The sequence below is a fragment of the Pholcus phalangioides genome, unplaced genomic scaffold (assembly GCF_987345545.1).
Source record: "Pholcus phalangioides strain wild (caught in Gottingen) unplaced genomic scaffold, Ppha-v1.0 ptg000015l_1, whole genome shotgun sequence".
Classification (NCBI taxonomy): Eukaryota; Metazoa; Arthropoda; class Arachnida; order Araneae; family Pholcidae; genus Pholcus; species Pholcus phalangioides.
In genome coordinates this window covers 59,091,206-59,110,363 of record NW_028301608.1, presented here as the reverse complement: position 1 = coordinate 59,110,363, position 19,158 = coordinate 59,091,206, and the positions used below count along the sequence as shown (strand labels likewise).

Here is a 19,158-nt window from a genome sequence, read left to right as displayed (position 1 = left end):
TGAAATAGACTAATATATTTTATTTATATTTAAAAATAATCAACATTTCTCTCTTTCTTAAAGGTAATTTCTATCTTTGTACTTTATACATATAAATAGATATAGTCTTGAATATAAATAAATTTACAAAAGTATGAAAAAAAAGTTTCATGTGGTGAAAGAAAATGATTTGAAGTCTAACTCCTGCCGCAGGCTTCCCGTCAATATAAATTCCACATTCTGCACACCTGAAAAAAAAAAAGTCACAAGTGGCGTGATATATTTTTACAGTTTCTTTATACAATGAAAAGAGGTCATAATCGGTATTATCCGAGAATATAAATTTGAAGAGTAATTTCATTCCTCTCTAAAATTTTACGGGGTATTTTTATAAAAAGAGAATTTTTTTTTTTTTCCCCATCAGTGAGAAATAACTCTAATTAAAAAAAATCTAAAATTAGGAGTATTTTCACTTCTCAACGAAATTTGAAAGAGTCAAATAAAATTTGGATTCATGAACCACATCTAGATTCATATTGCCAAACATTGGTCATAATATAAATACAAAATTAAAAATAGATAATTTATTTACATTACAAATAAATATAGACAACAATATAATAAATATTTTTTGAACTTTCACGGAAAGTTCCTTCCCTCAAGCAAACCACCTTCACGAGCAAATTCATGGGATCATATAATGTAACTGTATCTACTACTGTCAGCCGATCTATTTCAGCACTTCCCAGGGCGGAATATAGCCTACTTTGGGAAATATTAATGAATGAAAACCACCCAAAAAACATCTCAATGATTTCTCATTTCTTAATTTTAAAATTTTAATAATTGTTTTGATTTTATTAATTTTAAAGAGAAGATTGGAGTAAAAACAATGACAATTACCATTGAGCTATATGCTTCCTCAAAAGTGCCCAAAAACAGTTTTCCAAACTCATTTGCCTCATTTCCCCCCCTCCCGGTAAGCAAAATTGTCTTGAGAACCCGTTTTGCTAAGACAACAAGACCCAAGTTGTATCTGTAGCTTCTATTATCGCTCACCCATTTCATTGCCTCCCCCCACAAAATGGTGAAATTGCTCATTTTCTGCAACACAAGCCTAAAAAAAATTTTCTGAAAATTATCCACTTAGAAAAAATTGACTCTCACACGAAGAAAATCCTGCCATACTCAAAAGCAACAGAGAATTAAAACACAAATTAGTAGCAAATAATTTGTAATAAATAATTAAATTTGAAAAGAAAAACCTGAATTATTTTTTACAGAATAGAAGACAATGAAATGAATTTGAAAATTTGTAACTTACAAACTCCTTTCTCGAGATATTCTTTGCACAAATGAAGATCATTGGTGCATGTTATTATTATGAATTTGGTTCCAGTCTGGAAGAAAAATAAAAATTCTCAGCTGCGAATGATAACACTTTATGTTTATATACTCATCTCATGAATGCAATATATATTTCACTGGACTTCTCAAATCACAACAAAAAGAAGTGCTTGTAATCAAATATTTAATTTTTGATCTATAACACCAGGATTTTAGACATATTTTGGTTCAAGTGAATTTTTGATTCTACTCAGGATTGAAAAAGGCTCAATTATTTGTACATCAACTTGAAAAACAGATCAATGAAGAAAATATACAATGTGAAACATTTTGCATCTTTTTTTTTTACCATTTCTAATGACGCTATCTGCTTCATAGTGGGCTTCTTTTTCAAAACAGCTATTCCACCTCCACATTCAATGATATCTTTAACAGTTTCAGCTTTTGGGACAACACCAGGAGTAATGAAAAAACAAATCCCCTGCAAAAAATAGCCTTTTTTAGAAACATGTAGGCTACATGAAAAAAAAAATTCCCTCAATATAAACCACCGGAGAGAAAATAATTTAAAACATTTTTTTAATGAAATGCAATTAGTTTTTGTCCTGACACTGAGTATAAAATTAAAAATTTTATATATTATCTGTTTTATCTCGACAGAAGTAAAGAAAATGTTGCAATAGCAATAAATACAACTGATATTCAAGAGATCACAATGATCTGAATCTCAAGTGCTAACAAAGAATGAAGTAAGAGGATGTGTCTATATGATGAATCAGAACAAAAAAAATAATTAACCATGTTATTTCAGAGTAATTAAAAACAAGTTATTAATTCGATTTGTATATACTATACATGTACGAAAGAATTATATAAGAATTATCAAAATATGTATGATAGGGCATCACAGAGTCAGGTTTTAGACTTCAGAAACTATAAATCAGTATTAAAACAGTAAAAAACTTATTGTCAATGTTGTCAAATAGTTTTTTAACAAGATAGATATGCTAAATAAAAAAACACTTTTATGTAGATTAAAGGGTTTTACTCTCGAAATTATAATTACTGAGAATCTATTTTGATATTTTAAATTTTCTGATCTGCCCAAAATTTTATTCCATGTAAAAATTTTCACACAGAATCTGTTAATACACTAATTAAACACATTTATTTTCATCTAAAAATTTCTTAGAGCTAAGGGTGTTCACAGAGTTTTAAAGAGTATTTTCAACCAAAGCAGAGCAGACAAGACTTGATACCCAAAGCATTTGTTTTGCACATCTAAAATTAAATACGGTTTGAATTGGAAAACCATTGCATTATAAATGCTAATAAATATACCATATCATAGTGCAAAAGTAAGAATAACTAAGTTTGATTAAGGATAAGTTACAGGAGTTTCTTAAGCTTCATGTACAAGCTAGCATTGCCAAATTAAATGATATTTTAGTTCTACGATTTAGTATTTTGATCGCTAGATATATTTGAAGATGGAGAATGCACAATACGAGTAGGCCTATAACTAACACTAAGAGTATAATGCACAATAAGATTATCTCGGTGATTATCTAGATAATTTAATAAGAGAAATCAACATTACATATATGATGTAATAAACTTTTTTTAAACACATATCTGTTGTAGAAAGAGTACAGCAGATGGTTTATATCAATGCACACATATATAAGCAGTTGAAGAAATTTTGGAAGGTCGAGAATCATCTTGAATTAGAGAATGTCAAGTCATTCCATAGTTTTTCCTTCAGTGTTTATGCTATGCTTTATTAAAATTGTATATTTTATAAAAAAAAAACCATATATATTTTGTCCAAAATAATTCTGTAGAGAGTAGAAAATTATTTTAAAATAATATTAAATATTTATTCTTTCTATAACATAGTCACTTTATACATTACATGCAATTAACGTGTGCATTTAAAAAATGGGAATTTTTATATTGAAAAGCAATATTTGAGGTTTTTGACAGTTTTTGACGTGACAGTTTAAACCATCAAAAACTGCATGTGTCGAAAACCTGCCAACCCTGATACAAACTAATGTGAACATGGCTAAGCTTGCATAAGACTTTGCCTTGCCTAATCAGTGTGAGTAAGCCCAGCCTAAGCCAGCAAAGTACTTGAAAATAATAAAAATAGAAATGGTTCATTTATAATCAAAAAACAACTATTGTAATTTTTCTTAAAATAATGCCTCACCTGGAAGACAGGTGCCCAATCCAGTCTTTCAAGAGTTTGTTTCAAATTGAAACCGAAAATCTTTTCATTCTCTGGATCACTCAGTATGTATGGGTATTCATCTACAAGGAATTAAGTATTTTAATGCACATCAGTTTTACTCAGTATTACAGTTTATGGTAAGAAAAGAAAGAAAAAATTGATAGCCTAATTTGCTCAAAAAAGTTACTGAAGTTAGTGATGATTAAATAGTTATCTAAAAGTTAATTATGATATTAACCACAAGATAATACTGATGAGGAAAAGCAAAGGAAGTTTTCACCTAAAAACAAATGAAATTTCTACACAATCAATCTCTGATAATAATTCATTTGTTTATAAATGAAGCATTACCATGAGACAACTGCAGTGTATCTAATGTTACTAATACTGTCACAAAAAGCGAATGTAACAAAATAAAATAAGGCAACTCAGAAAGTGAAAATTCATACACCAGCTTAATTTTTTGATTCTCTCCCAACTCACCAACAAACTCATTTCTTTTTTCAGACTCTTCAAGCCACTCAGGAGTAACAACATACTTTACAACATGTATTGTACACAAGAACTTCACTGTTCTGGCAAATTTCTTAGTCACTAAATGTGTGCACTCTTGTGGAATTTTAGTCAAACAGCCTCCCAGTTGACAAACAACCTGATAAAGAATGTAATATTTGTTATAGAAGTGTTTAGTCACTTCAGTAAAGTTTAAAAAAAAATAAAGAACATGAACTCAACAAAGACACTCTATAATGACAATGAATTGACTGACAGTTCAGAATATTGTAAAATAATAATAAACAAGATATAATAAAACACATGGCATACACATAAGATGAATATATGTATATGTTACTGCCAAAGTCTGATTTTTAGAAATGATTCAGACTTTGGCCGGCCACTTCACGAATTGCCCGGAAATCCCTGGCCAAAGTTCAATGTGTTGATGTAAGACGGTTCTAATAGGTGCCAAATTAATTTTTTTCCACCTCACCGTGCAATACATGACTATTAACTTTATTGGATTAGCTCCATGTGAGTATAGGAAAAAAGTGAACTTTGGGAGAAAAACTATAAAACTGTTTTTTCTGCCAAATTTTGAAGAAAAAAAAAGATCACTGCATCACGATTGTGGTTTGATGGGTTGCAACAGCTAACGTGGACATAATTAGCATGGAAAAAATATGCTAACTTGACAATGACCCTGAATCATGTCTTTTGTTATTAGACATTGGCCTAGGCATCTCCAACCACTTTGCGAACTGGCTAGCAAAAGCCCAAAACTCAGACATTGTCCAGGCCAATTTTGGGCTTTGGCAGCAACATATATATACAGTAAAACCTCTCATATCCAAAATAAAGTGGGCTGAACCCATTTTAGATATGAAAACTTTAAAATCAGTAACTATCTCCATAGAGTTCTTGAAAAGGGCAGAAATAAGAGCTAATGCAGGTCTTGATCCAGTAATGGCATCAAGCTGGTAACACTGAGGAGCAAAAACCTCACATTTATGTCACTGTCTTCCAGTCATGTAGGGTACATCAATACATTATCTTGCTTTTTTTTTTAAATTTCGAAACAATTTCCACTATTAAGACAAATGTGTGGTGAAACCATTCAGAAAAGAAAATATCTCACATGACATCCAAGTACATTTTTAATACACTGGAGGTCACACTAGTCAGGCCTACATATGTTACATCATCATCACTGCTCTCAGCCCTCACATATCTTCAAAAGTACACGTGAGAAATAATCTATAAAGATTAGCAAGATGGATTTCCCACATGTATGAATATAGCTTGCTTTTTAATTTTGAATGTGAAGAGGAAACCAAACTATAAATTGGTACTTAATAAATATGAATTTAGCATATCCAGAAAAGAAAACTGAATTCATAATGAAAATTAATATGGTTTCAGTAATACAATATTTCCTTCACACAAACTAAGTTATATTATTTACCCTTGAAAGATTTTTCACATTGTCCACAGATGTAAACATGACATGAGGTTTTGAATGATTGTCAGGTGGGTTTTGAGTAGTAAGAGGAATATTTTCCTCCAAGGCAGGTGATTCAGATCTAAGGAAATATAAATTGTATAATTTCACATGAAATTCTGTTAAGATACAAATAAAACTTTAAACATTACAGTAGAAGTAGAACAAATGTACAGAGTCAAGCAAGAGCAACAAAACAAAAACTATGTTGACCACTGGTATTAATTGAGGTGTTGGCATCTAAAATTTGAAGTGTCTCTTGTTTTGTACCATCTACATGTATGATGGCACGAAGCAAATAAATTCATATCTTGCAGTGAAGAAATTTTGATTGAATGAAAAACAAAAGGCGCATTGTGATATCTAAGGAGACTTAGGCCATCACTATAAAAGTTTTCTAAAAGTTCTTTTATAAAATTTGAAAAATTCAACCAAGATCATGGGCTGCATTTGCTAGAATGTAACCTATGAGCTTTATTGGTTGGATTTTTCAAGTTTTATAATAGAGATTTTATCAAACTTTTATAGTGTAATTCTGGCCTTATGTGGATTTTCTTATCTCTTAAATACAATAAACAGCATGATTTGCAATTTTTTATTTGAAAGCAGATGTAAACATTTTGTCCACAATATCTAACAGTTATATGTGTTTGTACACAAAATCGTATACCCAGAGCTATGAATTTAATGTCAGCCTCATCTATCACAAAAGTTTGGGATGCTATTGAATACACGATATCTTTATTTTAGACAAATTAATATTTAATCAGAGAACAATGAAAAATATCACAAGTACAAAAATTGGAAATACCTCTGTTTCTTTTGAGCTTCAGGATGTTCTTCATCTGACTTCCTTTTTCTGTCTTTTTCTTCCTTGAAATATAAATGATCAAAATAAATTGAGTAAAGGATATTTTGTTTTAGTACTTCACATTAAGCAATAATTAGAATGTTATTTAAACAAAATTTCTGAACGATTTTAACTGTTAAATAGACTAATTATATATATATAATTCTACTATCTTATTATGCTACTCTCAGCATAATTTCTACATAATACTTGTTTGGTATCATTTTTTATTCGCAAAAAAAAAGCATATAGAGAAAACCACATGCTTTATGGAGATCTATATATATAAAATTAATTTTCTCTTGAACCTTCTCTATGCAAATCTACAATTTTAGATCGATCGTCGACAAATTTTGCATATATACCAAACAGGACCAGACTTGAACGATAGGCTAATAAACTTTAAAAGTTTCTCAGAGTAGGGCAAAAAACTGTCGGGCAACAATGATTCCTGGGAGCCAACAATCACTTTCGGAATGTTTACTTTTGTTACCATGGTTCTCTAGCAATGCATTTCAGACATGTATATGCCTTTACAATGGTTTGTTACTTCTTAAATGCTGCCAGTATTATGTATAACAGTTAATTCCGTTATAATGGTTTGCCAATTTTTTCAATCCTCCCAGTAATTGAAGTAAACACGGGCAGCGCTGGGTATTATAGCTAGTTCACTATAAGAAAGAAAACCACACACGGCACATTAAACATAAACTCACCTTGTTAACTGCACTGTTATTTGAAGGCAAGAATTTCTGGAAAGAAAAGATGAAAAAATTTGCAGTTTTCACATTCAATTACCATGTCCCAACAACACATACATTTAATTTACTATTTCTAGAAATAATCAGTGATTATATACAGCAAACCACTCCCCAGTTTCAGCTATATTCAGCTTGCATCATATATATAATTTTCAACCTTTTACAGGGAAAGAAAATACCATATGGCTGACTCCAAAAAAATCAAAATTGGGTATTAATTTCCTAAGAAAATAACTAAAATAGCATGTATAAAAAATAATCACCTTCCATAGCTCTTCACCCAATTTCACCGGTGTCTTCCAAGAAGCTACAATTATAATTTAATAAATAAATAAATGTGTGTAACATTTATTATCAGTTATGTGTGAAGGAATAAATATTAAAAACACATATTTTATGGAAATTAGGCTTTGCACTTCCGAATATATATGAATTTCTCATACACTGAGAGCTGCTGATCATATTGAATATGTTATGCTCCATGTCCGGAATGTAGATGCACCATAAAGAGGCCAATTACTGAAGTGTCTGCCATGAACTAAGTGGCTGGCCTCTTCGTTGAGTGTCCAAACCTCTAACACAAACAGTAGTTAACATGAAATAGATTAATTCAGACCCGCCAACCTTCAAAAGGTAAAAATCCTGCAATTTTCTCACAAAAATCTGGCGAACATACTTTTGCATGTCATATATTTGTCATTTTATTGCCATGACCAGAACCTACACACTAAATCCCCCTCCCACAGACCCAATCAATTTTTTTTTTTAAATCACAAGTCGAGAAAAAGTGCCCCCAGGTAGCAGAAAAAGTGCCCCTGAGCAGAATATAATCATCGAGGATGCTATTAATGATGGATAGATAGTCTTGGGTATACGAACTCTCAAAAGCAGTTGTATATTTTTTTTGAAGACATTTGATCAGAGAAAGCAATTTAAGAAAAACTTCAAATATAAGGCTGTTGATGAAAAAAGCTCTGGTGGTATCATATATCATGTGGTTTACAATCAATCTCTGTTATTGTGTTTGCTGTGTGGTTGCAATAGAATAAAATAATAATTATATAGGGATGTTGGAAGCAAAGACCACCCCCTGATAAATAGTTGGAGATAAATGCTAAGTTAAACAAAGTCACGTTTTTGCCAGTTTGCTTAAATGCAGTCACCAAGACATTTTTTTGATGGCTACTCGATGGAAGTGATGTCTTCAACCGAGTAGGTAGGTTCCGCTAACTACGGCTGCCCTCTACAGGTTTTTTCCCCAGCGGTGACAGTAGTCCTTGATGTCAAGACATTGTGAAATCTCAGAGAAAATCTAAAGAATTTAGATCTGAAAGAAATCTAAAAACTTTTTCGTCCAAATTTAATTTTCTGCTAAAATCAAAGAAATTTTTAACAAATCTAGAAAGCCAGAGGAAGAGCAAAAAATCTGGAGAGTTGGCAGGTCTGTTAATTCTTTTGTCAAAAATCCCCTATCCCATTGTCTTAAAGCGAGAAAAATATATTGTAATACACTGCTGGCCACTCAAATTGCAACACCAAGAAAGACAAGAGATATCACAACAATATTTACTTTGTAGATAACATGTTGACCAAGCATCAAATGATTAAATTTATAGACTTCTGTGAACTGTGGTTCCTGCCAAAATCAGTAGCCAGAGTAGCCGCCATTGTTGGAGATCACCGCTGCCACACGCCTCGGCATTGATTCAAAGAGACTTTGGATGTGTTCTTGGGGTACAGCAGACCAAGCAGCTTCCACGCGTTGCCAAAGTTGATCTGGTGTGGCAGCTGGGGATGTAATCTGGGTCAATCGTTGGGCAACCATGGACCACATGTTTTCTATCGGCGAAAGATCCGGAGAGCGAGCTGGCCAGGGAAGCAATACAATCTGGCGATTGACGAAGAATCTTTGGACAATGCGTGCCACGTGTGGTCGCGCATTATCCTGTTGAAATATGGCTGTGGGCAAGCCCTGAAGGTAAGGAAGGACAACTGGCTCCAACACCTCGGAGATGTACTGGCTTTTTAAAGTACCGGCAATGCGTACTAGAGGAGTGCGAGAGTGATATCCAATACCGCCCCATACCATAATACCCGGTGCAGGACCAGTGTGGCGGTGCATAACGCAGCTGTTCAGCATCCTCTCTCCACGGTGTCTCCAGACTCGAGTCCGACCATCGTGGTGTTGCAGACAGAAGCGTGACTCGTCAGTAAAGACAATTTCATTCCATTGTGCCGTCCACATCCTTCTTTCATCGCACCATTGGCGGCGGAGACGTCTGTGGTTCTGCGTCAAGGGTAGACGAAACAATGGACGTCTTGCTGACAGACCACTCTGCTGTAAACGGCATCGAATGGTACGCGCAGACACTGGATGATGCGGTACAGACTGAATGCGCTGTGCTATGGTTCGTGATGTGGCTGAGCGATCCGTCACTGCCATACGCACAATACGCTTTGTAACGTTCTTGATCGTTACCTCCCGGTTCTTTAATATTTTTTCCCCCAGTAAACATTGAGTGGATGACAACAATGGAATAGACAAAGTTTAGATAGAATTATAACATTTATTCAATTATATTGTTAAACCATTAATCAGCGTAATCACAATTATCACAGGCCCTTTTATATGTTAAACTATTAATTAATGTTTTATCACAATTAGTCTTTTCTCTCACTGTCACAATGAAACAAAAATATGAATCGATCTCACCGCCGTTGTCCAGGTTTTCACGTCTTATCACATCGTCCGGTAGATACTCCCAGGTGTCTGCCACACAGCCAAAGATTCGTCGTCACCAGCTTCAGACGACTTTGGTGTAAACACACGTTGAGATGAAAGCTCAGCCACTGCACATGGAACTGGAGATGAAAGTCCACGGTGGCCGGTCTGGCCACTAAACGATCACTGGATCACGACGACATTGAAACCTTACGTGCGATGAGACGGGATAAGTGTCAAGGCACACTTCTATTATTGTAACTTCATCGTTACTTATGAGACGATCTGGCTCACACCATGACAGGGCGTGACGCCTTACTGATTAAGTCGGTCGTTAGTCGTAGGTGAGGAAGTAGGTAGGTAGAGAGGGAGTCAGCACATCTCTAGCTGGCTTTTATATAGTAGCATTCCCACAATGCCTTACTGAAGAACCAATCACAACATAGAAGGTGCGGTATTAGCTTGTATCTGATTTACATAACTTCATGAGAAAAGGAAAACCAATCACAACATTAGCTTGTATCTGATTTACATAACTTCATGAGAAAAGGAAATACTGTAAGCATTATAATATTAAATCTGGCATCCAAACATAACAAATTGGAGATCTGGCCAGGATCCACAACTTTTAGGCCTATTGCACATTGTAAAAACTCATGACATTATAAACCGTGTGATGGTCCTAGGAACCACCGACGGCATGGAGGTAAAATATATTACATATTTATATAACACTTTGCTGAACATTTATATTATATTGCACTAATATATTACACAATTAAAATAGAGTTTGACGATGACGACTCGACGTGGCCTCCACCGACGAACCACGGGAACCCCCAGAGGGAAAGAGACGGTAACCAGACGAGCTATTGGGATCTCTGACATAGATGTAAAGCGGAATTTATATGGGACGTTGGTAGCCCGACCTCTGGCCCCGTTCTCGCCCGACGGCTAGGAGACCCCACCTCCCGACCGTCAGACTAAGCGAACTAACTGACCCGAACCGGATTGTCAGCGGAAGCCTCGGGTGGTTTCCGGTAACCAACGAACCCTGGGGCCTAAACAAGATTAATTGAACAACAGGATTGTAAGAGATCCCAGGTCGTCATGTTACAGCTTGTCATCACGTGAAGTGGTGCACTGAGGTGGATGCGATCGAACACGTCGTACCCTCCTGCATCCAACGATCACATATCCGCATTACAGTTGTTTGGTTTCGTCCAACACGACTACCGATTTCCCTGAAAGATAATCCACAATCTCGGTAGGCCACTATCCTTCCTCTGTCGAACTCGAATACTTGGTCAAAAGATGATCGCTGTTTTCTACGAGGCATAATTGATCGTTTTTTTTAAAAAAACCACAAGAAAAACACAATTGCCGTACTTCAAATCGTCGAAATCTCCAAGCCTTAAATAGCGCTTTGAAGTGGCACCACAGGCGCGCGTGATGTGCGTCTGCACTGAAATTCTAATCATTTGCATATCTCACCTCTGCTAATGCATGTTGTAAATTTCATATTATTTGCATGCTTCCTTCAGGGTGTTGCATTTACGGTGGCCAGCAGTGTATTTATTTTAAGGATGTCACTATGCTACAACAAACTAAATTATGAACCACACTGCTAGGTATGAACAAGGGATATAATTTGTTGAACCTTAAATGTAAGTTCTTCTGTTCACTTTTTTTCAAAATGCATGCTTAAATTTCACTTAAAAAAATCAATTTTTATTCATACATTCATTTCATATTTTGTAGAAATTTAGAACTGAAAATTTGCACAAACAAATTCCCAACCAGAAATAATTAATAACTCAGCAATTTCATATATGCTTTATCCAGATTAATTTAGGCAACAAATTGGGAGGAATTTTTTTTCTAAACCTGAATATTTCTAGCAATTAGGATGTTGGGAAAACCAGAAAATGTGACAAAAGTGGGTGAAAAAGTAAGAATGTAAAAAAAATATTATTTTCTTCATCTAAACACCATTTCATTAAGAATGTGTGTGAATATAATTAAGTATTATGAATGAAAATTAAACAAAATTCTGAAAATTAAAAAGGACAAACATTTTTACATGACATTTTGAGTGAGAAAAATGTTTAATTACCCATTAGATGTGGGACTAATCCATAATCTAATTTGAAATGATTTTCCATGTCAAACTGTTGGTATTTGTGAGACATGGGGAGTGATGGGAAATTCACATCAAAATGGCCAAACATAACATCATGCAGCCATTGTACATTCACAACAGGCACCTTCCAGTCTCGTGCTTTAATTACTTTCCTTCCTTCTCGCCTGAAAATGCAACAATAACACATAAAATTTTGAGAGGGATTGTTTCTCATGCATTTATGATATATACATGCACCTTCGAAACTTTATTTTGAAAGCTGAACCAAGTATCAATTACATAGTCAACTACAAACTAAGTACAGTACAATACAAATACAGCGGCACAATAGGCAAAATGCCCAACGAGGTGGCTGAGAAAAAGATGTCCATAACAAATATGGATGTCATATATTTCAAAAACACAGCAACCCAATTAAAAATACAATCAAAAATTATAAACAATCTCTTAAATAACCTTTAAATTTTAGAGGTTTAAAAGAGGTTTTAATTAAGATATTTAAAACCTCCCTTAACAGTCACCCCTCTTTTACAGGTGATTTTTTTTTGTCCCAACCGGTGTCCGCAAAAGAGGGGTTTTACTATATACAAAGTTTACTGAAAAAATTCAATGCAAATATTTTGTAAATTTTTATTTCCACATGCTTCATTTCTCACCCCACCTTACATGATCAACTGATTTCTTACTGAATATTATATGAACTGATATAAAAATCCATTCTTTTTAGAATGTTCAATGCAACTGAAGAGAATTTGTGTCAATTATATTATCATAAATCTGAACAATGTGAATATGAGAAGTCTTGCAAAAGGAAAAAAAACTCATTCCCTTAATTTATGAAACTAAATTAGAAAACATTACTTACTTTTTGCAAATCAATAAGGTGTTTTGAGATGACATATATCCTGTATATTTAGCTCCAACAGCTTTAATCATTTCTTGGACTAAACGCCTTTCATCTTGATCAAAATTTGTTAACGACACAATCTAAAAAATTAAAAATTCATGTTCCTATAAGATGGATGGAAAAGCTTATTTGAAAGACAGGACGACATTTTAGAATTATTTTGTTTCAAATTGCTGGAACATAGAAATCAGAGAAAAGACTATAACAACACTCAAGGGACCAGAGAAATATTGTTATAGAAAAGTTATCATAATAGATTATGAGAAATTTTTTTTGACTAGAGAATATCATTGTCATTACAGAGGTTATTGTTACAGAGTATCATTATGAAGGTTTTTATGGTATCTAAAAATTTGCATTTTTCAGTTCTAAAGGAAAAAAAAAAAATTTTAAAATGCAAAAATTATATTGTCAGAGGAGCAACAACCACAAAAAAAGGCAATTCACATATATTCTAAAAATACCATACAAGAAGAAAAATAAAGAAAAAAAAAATTGAAAATATATTTCTGCATATATTTGATCAAACCTTAATAATGCAAAACTGAAGGAAGCAAGGAAGGAAGGAAACATCCTTAGGCCAAATCAAAGCCTATGTATTTTCATAACACCAAGATTATGTATAGAGTCACTTTTATAAATATTCCTTCTCAATTTAAAATCAAACGAATATGTGTTAATCTATTTTCCTGAACCAAACCTGGATTATTTTAAATATTGTATAGTGAAACCTTGATATAGTGATACTCTGTGGACCAAGAAGAAATATCATTGCAGAGGGATTTATCATTGGTTGTAGCGAAGTTTCACTGTATACAAAGTATAGAACCGAGCACGCCCAGGCTCTGTCGCATTTGCGATATAAGCTCATTGATCGTGAGCGTGCCGGAAAAAAACTCAAACCGGCAAGACGGCCGGGAAAGCATACCCGGTTCGGACCAACATCCCGCCAACCCTCCAAGCAGCACAACCACACCCAACCCCCGAATCCCAGGACACATCACCGCTCGACAAAGCCAGGACAGCACTGTGGGCGCGACCCCACCGAACCTCCACCGCGGACACGAGAGAACCTGCCACAGGACGGGCACACCACCCCCATCAAGAAAAACACGGAACGCCTCACGACAATGGCCCCAACCGACGCGCCACCCACAACCACGCATACTGTATACATATTTCATTCACTAGTGTGAAATTACCATATCATATATTCATGGTACAATTTATTTATTTACAAATCTCAACAGGCTGAGTCCAATTACAGAGATGGGAAACACACGGACATAAATAATACGAAAAATACAAGTAATGAAAATTAATAGAAAAGCAAAATAATAATTCATCGAATTTCACGTTAAAAATAAAATCATCAACAAACATATAATACAAAAATATATGTACGCAACGGAAGCATACATTCAGAATTCAGTATAAGGAAGACAAAATGTTTAAAATAAAGAATGAAAAACCGAAAATAGATGAGAAAACAAGTAAATATATACAAATTCATATAGCACCTAGTAGAACATGGAATCTTTGACAGATATCTGAGAATTCAACCATATTATAATTTTTGCATGCTTGCAAAATTCGTGAAGCATTTAAAATATACGTGCGTGCACGAGGTAAATAAAAAACATTCCGGGATCTATGAACCGATGGCACGGAGATATTAATTAGGCTCGTCAGATAATAGTCATTGATTCTGTCATGAACAACTTTGCGAAGGAATGATAGATCTCACTTTGTACATCTGCTATTGAGAGATGTCATCTTGAAAAAAAGAGAGAAGACTCGAAGTAGGCGCATCTGGGATTTACACACCAAAAGTCTTCCGGAATAATGGCCTCAAAAACTTTTTCTGTACATGTTCAATACGTATGCTCATCACTGCAGGAATATGGCCCCATATCACTGAGACATACTCAAGTGAGGGTAAGACATGTTACAGTCGTACCATCGCTGCAACTGAGGTGAATGGCCCAGACAACCTAACAAGAAAGCCAAGTGACTTGTAAGATTGGACCCCTGAGGAACACCAGACGTGCTTGCATATGGTTTAGAAAGATTTCCTGATGGCAGCCTAACAATGTTTGTTCTGTCACTCAAATAGGAAGCGAACCAAGCTACAAATTCATTTGACAAAAAAAGTTGTGAGCATAATTTCGTTAAGAGTACATATCTACTCGATCAAAAGCCTTTTCAAAATCTGTGTATATGGTGTCTATCTGTTCCTCATTGTCAAGAGCAACCGACAAATCATGGGTGAAGTTCGCAAGGTTGGTTACAGTTCAGCTTTTGCGAACAAAACCGTGCTGAAACGAACTCAATGAAGGCGCAAAGTGACTATACAGTTTTTCATAAATCAATGATTCTATAATTTTGACGAACAAACTTAGAACCAAAACTGGTTTGTAGTTAGTTACATTGGATGGGTAGCTCTTTTCATGAATGGGAACTATGTTAAGAACTTTTATTACAATTTCTAAGTAATGTTTTAAAGCTGCAACCTCAGTTATTAGAATCACAACTTTTGTGATCCCTAGGATATCTTGACAGCATTTTGATTGCACATACTACTTAAATTCTATAAATTTCACACATGAACATTGTTCATTAGATTAAAAATCAAAGAAACTACAAGAGTTTTTAATTGCAGAGCTGATTACATAAAATTCTCTGAAATTCAATGTATACCTGTTCTTTACAGGGCTTGTCATCTCCAAATGACAACGGCAAATGTAAGCCAAGCCAAGGTGGCTTCAATTTCTTTACATGCAGCACATCATTCAACCATTTTGCAGTGATGCATCTTTTGCCTTCTTTCATAGCCTGAAGAATTTTAAACCAAATTAAGCACTTTTTAAGAATGTGGCGATTGTTTAAAGTACTGAATATTGATATGTATTCCACATTAATTTACAATATTTCATAATAAAAATGTATCCCAATTCAACATACATTTAAAAAAAAAACTAAACCCTTTGACTTTTCATGGAACTTTCAATTATAAATTTATATAACAATTAAATGTAGTGATAATTCTTGATGATAAAAATCAAAGGAATATGAACTTCTCCAAGTTACTGTGATCCATGAAATAAGTTACCTTAGACAGTGTTCAGCTTCGGATAACTATTAGAAAACAGAACACAGACACCTTTGTATAAGAGTAAGAATAGTAAATTTTTTAAGCGGTCACCTTGTTGGGTTTCTGGTTAGTAGGTCATCAGTTTTTCTTGTCATGTTAGGCAGCATTACATTTAATAATTAGTGCAAGTTGTTTTGCAGATTCAGTTCATTAGCAAATATACTCTAATTATGATACGGTTAAGGTACTCTAATTATGAGTCAACTTGGGATTAAAATAAAAAGTGTTAGCTAAAAATGTTACAAATTATGAGCAAATGTTAGATATACAAGCTTGAAATGTATGGAAATAAAACTCATTTCACACACGCACAAACTTAGCCGCTTTGAAAACATCAAAGGCAGCAGTGATTTTGGTAATGCACTGTATTTGTCTTGAAAAACAAAACTACATTTATTCAGCATAGAATGTACTACTCCAATTGGAATGATATATTTTAATGCAAAACTGAAAAGGGCAAATCATGAAATGAGCTCACTGGATACAAAGAAAAATATATGTAAGCTCTCACCTGCTGAACAACTGAGTTCTTTTGCGTTTCACACAAAACATGAGTGCATTTGCTACTGTAAGAAGCTTCTACTTCTCCCCCATAGCGCTGAATAACCTGTGTATAAATGGAAAATAATAATTAATATACAAATACATAAAAGCATCCAATAAACTAGATCACGACATTCTGTTTTGTTGTTAGTCTAATGTAAGGACACAGGTCATCAATCCAGATTATACAAAATAAAAATGCTACAAAGAGCTTTGAAAAGTTTGCTTTGTAGATTTTATCCCTGAAAAATAATGAGTTACACAAGAAACCCAAAGAAGCCTTGATATTTACATTTAAAGGATTTTTAAGTGTCATAATATTTTAGACTAGAAACTGCACATGTACGAGAAAAATGTAGAATGGATTCACACGAATGAAACCAAAGCAGCCTGCTGTGTGTACCGATTGCAGCAGAATAAATTTATGACCCTGTGGGCAACAAACATTCTTCTGGAACATGCAGTGCCCATTGATGAAACATGAATCATATAACAGTTGATTGGCCAACAGCTGATATAAACATATGATCTTCGTATGTAATTTCAATTATATTACATTTATAAAACTCACCTTTTTCCAACTTTCAATCTCCCGATTCTCTAAGCTCTTGTCATAGTCTTGAATTGTGAAAACACAACCAACAAGTATTTGGTCTGGTGGTACTGAAAAGAATCAATTGAATATTTACAAACCATAAACAAAATACTGCTAACATGACAGACAGGAAGTACCTTCAAATTTGAGCAATGAAATTTTTTTTTTATAAATTTAATGTTTTGCTAGGGCACAACTGGGAGACAGATTGACCTCATATACTTATTATCTCTTATAAGATCATGAAAAAAGGGTACTACTAATATAAAGCTTAGTTATTAGTCATATATCCACAGAAATATTTCCCATTTTGAAAGTCTTGCATAAATTTAAGTATCACAGAAGTATACAAAGTAGGCCTTTATGGCCTGTCACAATCATTGTGTGGTTTCTCCTAGGCAGTTATATATTGGTTTAAAAGCTGGATTATCATTAGAAGTTTCATATGTAATCAAAAAACAATACCAATATCATGAGAACATTTGTCTAGGGCAGCGTTTCTAAACCAATGGTCCGTGGACCTGAGGTGGCCCGCAGGCAGAATTGATAAAATTATTCTCCAGTTGTAATTGATAATAGTAGTACCCATTACCCATATGGGTTCAAATAAAATTATTACATTGTTCTAAATAATTTTGTGAAATTCTTCTGAAATCATATGACCTCTTTTGGACAAGAGTAGAAAGAGTTTTCATAGAAAATGTTCGTTTTGTGGTGTGAACATTAGGAGGTCTTGCTTTTAAGAGTTGTATGAGCTATTTTTTGTGATTAAAAAAGGGGGGGGGGGAAATATAAAAAATACATAGCGGTTTATGCATGCTAAAAGCATCGCGAGTACTTTCACATCATGTTTCATAATAATTTTATTTTCATTTTACATTTTTGGTAACAATAATGATGTGAAACATATTTCATATTCATTAAATAGGAATAAGCTATTTGGATCGTGTGTGTTTGTTAATTAATTATTTTTGATCAGTAAAATGTCTGAGTAATTACAATAAACGCACTAGGTCTATTTTATTTGAAAGTTTTCTTTCTTACATTTCTGACCAGTGTCACAACAATGATCAAGAATAAAATAGCAATAATTTTTGTCTGCTGCAGTAGCAAGCATAATGTCTAATTATATACAAAACTCTGAAACATAAGATAGCAACCCAGAAGAAACAGTGCACAAATAGTATCATAATGCACAGGCGTGTCAGAAGTCAGAGATGCTGTACTCTGATTTACCTGCGTCAAAGTTTATTCACAAAATCTGGGTCCTCTTTAAGTGAAAGTGGGTCCCTCTGAAAAATATTGAAATATACCCCCACCCCATCATTCACTAGTATCCATGTGAATCAGATAAATAATTAATTTCTAAAAACATGTTCACTCCAAAGGTCATTGTGAAAATAATTCATAAAATTATTATGAAACACGATGTGAAAATAATAATAATAAAGTCAATTTATCAGGGGTTACTAGGTTCTTTTACTTTCATTGTCTACTAGCAGAGAAAACTTGCAAAGAAAATCACCCATTAACACTGAGAATTTACAAATGGAATTTAACACATGTAATAAATCTAAAACAAATATAATTAAGTTAGGCATACATTTATATATTTAATAATAAATCAATCTAAATTCTCTTCTGATTGATTTCCCATTCAGAAAAACTTTAGCTCTTTCAATAATATCTTCTGATTAAATTTAAAGCAAATGAGATTCTGTCACTTATGATCTGATTCCCTATCCTTGTGCAGCGATTTCCTGGTAGAATGATTTTCTATTCTCCCCCCTGATGGTCCACGACTTTGATCTACCACCATTTAACTGCTGAATATTTTCACACCTGAATATGGGATGTAGGTCAGATTTGTGTTAGGAAAAAATTTAGAAAATCGTACTTAGCCGATTACCACTGCGCCAAAG

General features: G+C 33.8%; 1 protein-coding gene across 1 annotated transcript in view; it reads right to left on the bottom strand.

Moving 5' to 3' along the window:
• Positions 1-19,158, bottom strand: part of LOC149076311 (uncharacterized) — a 47,199-nt gene continuing 28,041 nt past the window's right edge. Inside the window, exons 9-22 of the mRNA XM_089243864.1 lie at positions 17,213-17,304; positions 16,610-16,705; positions 15,645-15,779; positions 12,903-13,024; positions 12,011-12,201; positions 7,436-7,479; positions 7,128-7,163; positions 6,373-6,434; positions 5,526-5,643; positions 4,046-4,214; positions 3,542-3,642; positions 1,676-1,807; positions 1,304-1,379; positions 1-227 (exon numbers count right to left, since the gene is read on the bottom strand). Coding sequence (XP_089099990.1) covers positions 148-227; positions 1,304-1,379; positions 1,676-1,807; positions 3,542-3,642; positions 4,046-4,214; positions 5,526-5,643; positions 6,373-6,434; positions 7,128-7,163; positions 7,436-7,479; positions 12,011-12,201; positions 12,903-13,024; positions 15,645-15,779; positions 16,610-16,705; positions 17,213-17,304 — 1,454 coding nt within the window. The 3' untranslated portion in view covers positions 1-147. The remainder of the gene's footprint in view (positions 228-1,303; positions 1,380-1,675; positions 1,808-3,541; positions 3,643-4,045; positions 4,215-5,525; positions 5,644-6,372; positions 6,435-7,127; positions 7,164-7,435; positions 7,480-12,010; positions 12,202-12,902; positions 13,025-15,644; positions 15,780-16,609; positions 16,706-17,212; positions 17,305-19,158) is intronic.